Source organism: Brachionichthys hirsutus, chromosome 11, assembly GCF_040956055.1.
Source record: "Brachionichthys hirsutus isolate HB-005 chromosome 11, CSIRO-AGI_Bhir_v1, whole genome shotgun sequence".
Taxonomy (NCBI): domain Eukaryota; kingdom Metazoa; phylum Chordata; class Actinopteri; order Lophiiformes; family Brachionichthyidae; genus Brachionichthys; species Brachionichthys hirsutus.
In genome coordinates, this window is record NC_090907.1 from 304470 (window position 1) to 313153 (window position 8684).

The 8684-nt window shown below is 49.2% G+C and overlaps 2 protein-coding genes across 2 annotated transcripts in view; one reads left to right on the forward strand and one right to left on the reverse strand.

The window, feature by feature from the left end:
• Positions 1–387: 387 nt before the first annotated feature.
• On the reverse strand, positions 388–3428 carry LOC137901617 (uncharacterized). Its single transcript, XM_068745662.1, has 9 exons — positions 3330–3428; positions 3138–3209; positions 2896–2931; positions 2649–2707; positions 2359–2437; positions 1949–2077; positions 910–1101; positions 490–826; positions 388–404 (listed from the first exon to the last, which is right to left on the reverse strand). The coding sequence occupies exons 1-9, from the start codon at positions 3426–3428 to the stop codon at positions 388–390; spliced, it is 1020 nt and encodes a 339-aa protein (XP_068601763.1).
• Positions 3429–4593: 1165 nt separating this feature from the next.
• The window catches only part of LOC137901629 (cylicin-2), a 9454-nt gene continuing 5363 nt past the window's right edge, over positions 4594–8684 (forward strand). The window contains exons 1-8 of the mRNA XM_068745673.1: positions 4594–4615; positions 4836–4966; positions 5471–5584; positions 5865–5924; positions 7055–7102; positions 7168–7266; positions 7531–7647; positions 7998–8064. Of these exons, the coding sequence (XP_068601774.1) occupies positions 4594–4615; positions 4836–4966; positions 5471–5584; positions 5865–5924; positions 7055–7102; positions 7168–7266; positions 7531–7647; positions 7998–8064 (658 nt within the window). The remainder of the gene's footprint in view (positions 4616–4835; positions 4967–5470; positions 5585–5864; positions 5925–7054; positions 7103–7167; positions 7267–7530; positions 7648–7997; positions 8065–8684) is intronic.

Sequence of the window (8684 nt, forward strand, 5' to 3'; positions counted from 1 at the left end):
ATCTTGGTTCTGCTGGATCATCATTGGACGTCATCGGAGCTGGACGAGCTGGGAAGGAGGACGCACTCCTGCCTCCTGCTCCTCTTGCGCCTCCTCTTTGTGATCCGGAGCCTCCTGCGGATCACATCTGAGGGACACAAACGCAGCGTGTTAATGAAGGCCCCCCCCCCGGCGCTGCCTGATTGGACCACCGTGTCCCCGCCCCCACACCTGCCACGCTGTCGTAGCCCAGCTGTGGGTCGGTCCAGTACAGACTCGGCGCCGTCCTCCACTGGCGGTACAGGCGTGTGTGAAGAACCGACAGGGTCAGCAGAACCAGCAGGAAGCCCAGCGCCGCCGCCGCCCAGACCGCCTCGTCCGACCTCTGGGTCCTGGAGAACCTCCCGCTCACCTCCGAGTCCTTGCTGGGCGGGTCGGTGGCTGGACCTGGGTTCTGCTGAGAGGCGGACCGGGAGAACGCTCTCTCTTTCAATGCGACGGCTTCATCACCCTCCTTCAGAACTCCTGGAGGGTCTGAAGCTTCGTATTTGGAGCTGCGGGTCCGAGTCCCTGTCCCGGATGGGTGCCCATGCTTTATCGGACCAGCATTTGGGCTTTGAGTTCTGAGTGCGTCTGACCCGGCAGGCCGGGGCCGGTCTGTGTTCTGAGTGTTGGACTGGATAGTCGTCCGGTTCCCTGGAGGGGAACCTGCCGGCGGTCCAAGAGTCCTGCTGAGGTTCTGGACGTCCCGTATGGTCCCGTTGTTGTGTTCCGCTCTGACTGGCCGGACTTTGGCCTCCCTGTTGGACTTGGTGATGACCTCCTGGCAGCACCTCCTTACGGCCTCCTGGGGGGGGTCGGCAGTCACATCTCAGACTCGGATATAGAGACGCTGGTCATCGGCGTACGAAAGAACCCGAGTCTCCGGACCTTCCTGCTTCCTGGCGGTTCCTCCGGTTCCTGCTCAGCCGACCTGGTCAGCAGGTAGTCGTACCGCCAGCTTGGCCTCACGCCTCCGGACCCGTTTGATGTGGACGTCGTGGTCTCCAGCCAATCACAGGCGTCCGAGACGGCCACCGTGGACAGCTCCAAGGTACGAGCCCAGGAAACCAAGGCTATTGGCTAAACAGAGAACAAACATCAAACACAGGCTAATCGGCGTCATGTTAGCATCACGCTAGCTTCTGAGCTACAAACAGGAAGTCTCTACGTGCAGCGTTCAGATATTTAACCACAGACTCGTCTCGTCGATGACATCATCGACCTCAGAGTTCACTTCTCATGTGCACTTAGTCAGATCGTTGCTGCTGCTAACATTAGCTTAGCTTGGTGTTCGTTGAGTACAGATGAGTCACAAGGACAGTGAAGAAAACCAGTAGAACCCAGATATAAACCAGTAGAACCCAGATTAAGCCAGTAGAACCCAGATTAAACCAGTAGAACCCAGATTAAACCAGTAGAATCCAGATTAAACCGGTAGAACCCAGATTAAACCAGCAGAACCCAGATTAAACCAGCAGGACCCAGATTAAACCAGTAGAACCCAGATTAAACCGGCAGGACCCGGATTAAACCAGCAGGACCCAGATTAAACCAGCAGGACCCAGATTAAACCATCAGGACCCAGATTAAACCGGCAGGACCCAGATTAAACCCTCAGGACCCAGATTAAACCATCAGGACCCAGATTAAACCAGCAGGACCCAGATTAAACCCTCAGGACCCAGATTAAACCATCAGGACCCAGATTAAACCGGCAGGACCCAGATTAAACCCTCAGGACCCAGATTAAACCATCAGGACCCGGATTAAACCAGCAGGACCCGGATTAAACCCTCAGGACCCAGATTAAACCATCAGGACCCAGATTAAACCATCAGGACCCGGATTAAACCATCAGGACCCAGATTAAACCAGCACCAGATTAGACCCCCTGGACGTGTCGCCTGCTGACGGGGCCTCCGCTCACCCGCTGTTGGCTCAGCTGATGGTGTGGCGTGAGGACGTAGTTGGACAGACAGGAGCGTCCCAGGACGGACAGGAGACGGCGTTCCTGGGACGGAGCGCAGGGATGGAAGAGGAGGACGGTCGCCGCATGCTGGAAGACAGACAGGTGAGCAGCAGCGGGACTCCGCCCCCTCCTCGGTTGTATTGCAGGTGCTGTGTAATAGCTCAGTGGCGCCCCCTACAGCACGCGTGCACATTAAGCGTTGCCATGGCTGCAGGGCGCGGCGCATCGGGTCGTTTCAAGTTCTAGAACCTCTGACCTAAAGGCCCCGCCCTGATGTCATGACATCATCAGTGGGCGTGGCCTGATTGGTTTCATGACAAACAACAAATTGTGACCTGGTCTTGAGGTCAGAGTCCGCGTTGACTCACGTGTAAATTATTGATCCACCGCTGAGGAGGGCAGTACAGGTACTCGCCACTCTCTGCCCTGATTGGTCGGTGCGCTCCACTGCAACACACACAGTACTTTAAGAGTGGGTACCTTCTGTTACACTACAGGTACTACAGGTACTACACAGGTACCCTACATGCAGTACACGGGTACCCTACGTGTACTACACAGGTACTACACAGGTACCCGACATGCAGTACACGGGTACCCTACGTGTACTACACAGGTACTACACAGGTACCCTACCCTGCGGTTCCGGTGGTCTTACCTGTTGGGAATGGAACGGTTGTAGGAAACATCCTGGTCCATGCAGATCAGCCGGACTCGCTGTGGTGAAAGAAAACAAGCATGGTAACCCTGGTAACCAACCAACCAACCAATCAATCAATCAATCAATCAACTCGGACGCTCCAACCCAGTTCTGGTGTGGGCGTGCTGTAGAACATCAGGTCAGGTTGTTCCGGGGTCAAAGGTGACAAAGACGTTACAGATCGATTGATGAATCGCTGACTCACCTCAGGGTGATGGACCGTGTCCACGCTGGGATGTCTCTGTGGACAGAGGGACGCGTTAGATCACCTGAGCAGCGACTGCTTTGTGACCGGGGCGGCGCAGTGGGCGGCGCAGTGGGCGGCGCAGTCTCTTCAGAAGGTTCTGGGTTCGATTCCTCCCCGTGTTCTCTGCGTGGGTTCTCTCCGGGTTCCCCCAAGAACGGGGTGCACCAGAGCGCGCCCGAGGAGGCGGTTTCCATAGTTACCGTCGCGGTCCAGGGAGACGTTGGACATTCCCAATGAACAGCTGCATCCGGCAGGTCCCGGTCCAAATAGAGCTAACACACGCAAGCACGCACGCACGCACACACACACACACACACGGAAATACTTATAAAAATGCTCCTTAACCTGAAGCAATGGTGACAAGGCACGAACCGAACCGAACCGGACCGAACCTTTCCATTGTCACAGCCCGGCCCCGCAGGCGGAACGCACCGACCCAGAGCGACCCACAGCGCCAGCAGCACGGTCCCGGATGCCGCCTGGCTCGGCATGGTGGCGCCCAGCGACCCGCCTAGCATTTAGCTCGCCGCCATAGCTTCACGCTGGTCCCGCAGGGAGACACGGACCCGTTAGCCCCGGACAGAGGTCTCCCCAGCGGCATCACGCGGGGCGCGACACGGGCTAAAGTCGGCTCAGAGTTAGCCGTCCGTCCGGCGGCCTAACTAAGCTAACTAAGCTAACTATGCTAAGTGGTTCAGCGACATTTTAAAGTTCAAGTAGACGATAAAAGTCGTTCATAAAACACAATGTAAAAGATAACTTATGAATTTCATGCAGCTAGCTTCCTGTGACGTCAAAGCGTTTCCTGGAGAATTTCAAAATAAAATCATTCACTATACAGAATCGCTATATTTCACAAGTCTTACGTTTAGTGTTTTATCGGACATTTTGTATTGAAATTTAGCCATGTGTATATGTATGTATATATATTTTTTAAATTAATTATTATTAAAGTATTACAGTATATCGTTACTTTTATTGGTGAAAGTATGAATTCCCATTCAGGATCGACTTTTAAACTACGGAAACTCGCGTGGACCAAACAGAAGTTCGACAGGCCTCAAATAACAATGACCTTTTCTAACCTCTAGGGGGAGATCAGCAGCATTAAATAATTTAAACCCGTGTTTTTGTGGTTAATAAATGATTACATTCATAACCTCTGTGACTCTGACGTCATTCGGTTCTGAGCTGCTCAAAGATTAAACATCTTTAATCAACTGATATGTTTTTGGTGTTTTGGTTAATAAACCATCAATAACTAAAATCACTTTCATTGTTGACCTGTAGATTAAAGAGCAGATCTGGACTCTGCAGGAACAGAAACAAGCTCTACCTGTTTGGACAGGTAAGCCTGAGCCCCACCCACCTGACACAGCCTTCTGTTTCAAAATAAAAGAAACCTTAAAAAGAAAATGTCAGCGAAAGCAAATAGTAAAATAAATTAGTTAAATAAAAAGACAACTATCGCTATTGGAATATGTGAGTTGATCCGTTAAACGTCGTTTTTGATTTCAGAGGCTTGAGAAAGGAAGCGTCTGACTTTTCTTTTGGTGACCTTCCGCCTGCTGCCCCACCCATGGAACTATAAAATATTTCTTGAAGCGCCTGTGAGAGGAGTCGTGGCTTCCTGGAGCAAGGAGCAGTCGGGACCGAATGGAGCCCCCCCCCCTCACAGGTGGGCTCTCTTTGTGATTGTTCGATTGGCCCGGCAGCTCGCAGGTGTCTTTCTTTATTCCAACAGCTAAAGAGGGAAGGAAAACAATCCCGTCGGTGGTTCCAGAGCGGTTTCTATGACGATGATGGGGGGGGGGGGGTCATGATGTCTGCTTCAGGAAGTGTTTCATCATAAACTCTTCTGGCTCTATAAAGTGTTGCTCCCCGTCACGTCGCTCCAGGTGGAGCTGATGCTGCAGGTGTGGAGCAGCCAGCGGCGGCCCCCCCGGCCCCCCCGGCAGAGGAAGCAGAACCTGAAGACCAGAGCAAGGTGGACGGAGACATGAGTCAGCCCGGGGATCCGGCAGAAGAGGTCAGAGACAATCGTTTATCAGTTATCATTGAATGACCTTCACAAGAGCTCGTCATGAGGAGAGCGATGGAATGGAAGCAATAATGATAATAATAATAAATAAATAAATAAAATAATAATTAATAAATAATAATTAATAATTAATAATAATAACTAAATAAAATAATAAATAATAATTAATAATAATAACTACATAAAATAATAAATACTAATTAATAATAATAACTAAATAAAATAATTACTAATAAATAATAATAATAACTAAATAAAATAATAATTAATAATAATTAATAATAAAATAATAATAAATACTAAACAATAAATACATAATAATTAATAAATACATAATACATAATAATACTAATAATAAATAATAATAATAGCAATAAATCATTAATAATGCACTTTACATCTGAGAAAATAGGGATGTGTGTTGGTTTGTGTGATTAGTGTGTGTTGTTTTGTGTGTTGGTTGTGTGATTGTTGTGTCTTCTCTCTCACTAGGAGATGTACACATGTGACAGCTCTTCCTCCTCTGGGGTCAGTGATGACGAAGTTATTGAGAAGAAAGACAAGAAGACGAAGAAGACGAAGAAGAAGAAGAAGAAGAAGAAGAAGGTGTGTGTGAGATCATCTTCACCTCTCTGAACGACGTGGAGCGTTTCTGCTCCTCCTCTCATCCAGGATGAAATCCCTCGTGGGTTTTTATGAGTTGCTGATTTACAGAATTCTGACATGAGGATCAGTTAACCCTGCTTAGCTGAGGTGGTGGGCGTGTCCCGTCGCTGGCGGGACACGCCCACCACCTCGCCTACTGATTCAGCAGCCTCCATTTTGTCCTGATCAACTACTCAGTTCAGTATTTACAGAACTGAGTCACACCTTTCTCTGTCAACAGGATTCCAGCTCCTCCTCTTCCTCCACCTCCTCCTCCTCTTCCTCCTCCTCAGACAGCGAGGTACGCTTTCAGACGCGACCACAATAATGTTGGTTGACGTCGACCCACCAGCGTTAGTGTGCGTTAACAATATCACACGCAGACCGCAGCATCGTGCACGGACCAATCAGAGCGTTCGATCAGCCGATCAGCATCAGCTGTGTGACCAGAAACCAGTTTAAACTTTAGTCCTGTTTCTATTCAGGTGTTATACCTGGCTCTAAAGGGGGCGGGGCTGACTTCTGGATATATATATATATATATATATATTTATGGATTTATATTTTTTATTTAAATCACTAAAAACTGATTCCCATTCTCATTTTGGTTTGTGTGTGTGCGTGTGTGTGTGTAGGTGTGTGTGTGTAGGTGTGTGTGTGTGTGTGTAGGTGTGTGTGTGTGTGTGTGTAAGTGTGTGTGTAGGTGTGTGTGTGTGTGTGTGTGTGTGTAGGTGTGTGTGTGTAGGAGTGTGTGTGTGTCTGTGTGTGTGTGTGTGTGTGTGTGTGTGTGTGTAAGTGTGTGTGTAGGTGTGTGTGTGTGTGTGTGTAGGTGTGTGTGTGCGTTCCCTTTCAAACAAACCTTTATTCATCACAGGGTGTGTCGTCCTCCTGTCACTTACCTGATGGCCCCACCCACATTCCAGTCATTCCTCTGCCGTCTATTCCAACAGAAGCCAGGTCACGTGGACGAGCCTCTGACTCACGTGCACGCTCCTCCTCCTGACACACCTGACCTGCTTTTCCTGACTTTCTCCTCAGGTGAAGCAAAATCTGAAAGTGCGTTGAGCTTTGGAGGCGTGGTCACGCTGACCACGCCTCCACCTGGCTCAGGTGTTTATAGAACCCTCGGTTCTGCAGCCTGGTTAGCTTAGCATCAAGCTTAGCATCCTGGTGAACTGATGTAGGCCCTTCGTCACGACCTCCTTACCAATAAGACCGGTTACCTGAGCAGAGGTCAGCCCCGCCCCTCGCCAGAGCCTTGCAGCAACACCTGAACATGGAAGCAGGGTTAAAGGTCAAACTGGTCTCAGAATCTGGTCGTTACTGGTTTACATTTATATTTAATGTGGTTTCGATGAAGTCCCAGTTCAGGTTAGGGTTTGAACAAGTTTACATCACAAAGGTGTTTATTAAAACGCCGTTACCTTACAGGAAGAGAAGAAGAGGAAGAAGAGGAAGAAAAAGAAGAAGAAGAAGAAGGTATGAAAGGTTCTTCTTTCAATCAAAGGTGGAGCCAAAACAACTCATATCTGAACCTTCTGCAGGAGTCTTCCTCCTCATCGGAGAGTTCATCCTCCGACAGCGAGGAGGAGGAGAAGAGGAGGAAGAGGAAGAAGAAAAAGAAGAAGATGAAGAAGAAGAAGGTACGCATCAGGATATTGTGCAGCTTTTCTTGTGTCCAATGTGTTTTAGTTAAACGACCAATCAGGGCAGAAAGTAAAAACAAGTCTAAAGGATCCACAGGTGCGTTTCAGCCAATCAGAGCTCACCTCCCTCTCCTCCCCAGCCAGGCGGGTCTCACCTGTAGCTGCTGTAGGTGGTCCCTGGTGGACTCTCTGTCTCCACCCCCCCCTCCCCCCTCCCAGATTGTTGAGGTTAAACGTCTAGCTCATCTTCTTCTTTCACAGGACTCCAGTTCTTCTTCCTCCTCCTCCTCCTCCTCCTCTTCATCATCATCTTCTTCTGACAGTGAGGATGACAAAAAGAAGAAGAAGAAGAAGGATAAAAAGAAGAAGAAGAAGAAGGTAGTTTTTTATTTTATTATTTATTCGTGTTTAAATGATTTCAGAATCAGGCAGGTGAGAGTTGCACACCTGTTGACAGGTGACCCTTTCCTGTCTCTGGATGAACCAGCAGGAAATAAATCCAGATGTTCTGTTTTACAGGAGTCCCGCTCCTCTTCTGTCAGTGCCAAGGAGCAGAAGGAGGAGGTAATATTGCCGTATCTCCTCCTCATCTGAAACGTTTCCCTTCCTGAAGGAGAGGCGTTCTCCCTCTGCGCCTTCTCACCTGCTCCTGCATCAGTGGCCTGGTGTGAACCAGAAGTAGGTCACACCTTCGGAGAAAATGAGGAGAATTTCCTGTGCCTTCACAGGGCGAGGAGGAGGAGCAGGAGGAGGAGCAGGAGGAGGTCAGCAGTGCGGCGCCGCTGTCGGCTACTGGTGAGTGTGTCCACGAATCACAACGCGTCATCGAGTCGACACAAAAACCAGGTCCGCTCAACGGGTTCCAACGGGAGGCGAACACACACTTCTGGTTGGATGAGCCCAGAGGCTCAGTAGGCGGGGCTTAAGCCACGACTGAAAACCGGTTCTGCTTCTGACAGGCGACCGGATCAATGAGGCTTAAAGGATCACGCTGTCATTGATCAACGATCGCGGTTAAACTGCTTAAATGATCACAAACAGCTGAGTGTCATCTGCATAGAGTGAACGCAACAAGACATCGACAGGAAGCTGCCGTCACCAACAAATAATAACAATACATATGTTCAGAAAGGCTTTGAAATTCTATTGATTTAAAAACGGTAGAAACGCCGGGGTTTATAATAAAGTAGCACGTACACCACATAGCTATCGAAGGCTAGCTGCAGCTAATGCTACACCACTCTCTGGCTCAAGTTCCGATTTAAAGAACCATTTCGGAACCAACTATTAATAACTGGAATATTTCACTGATTTAATGAGGACATAAAAGTGACTCGGTTTCACCCAACTATTAACACGAAAAGTCGGGGGATCAGAGGACAAGCCCAACGGAAGACAATCAAAGGACGGATCAG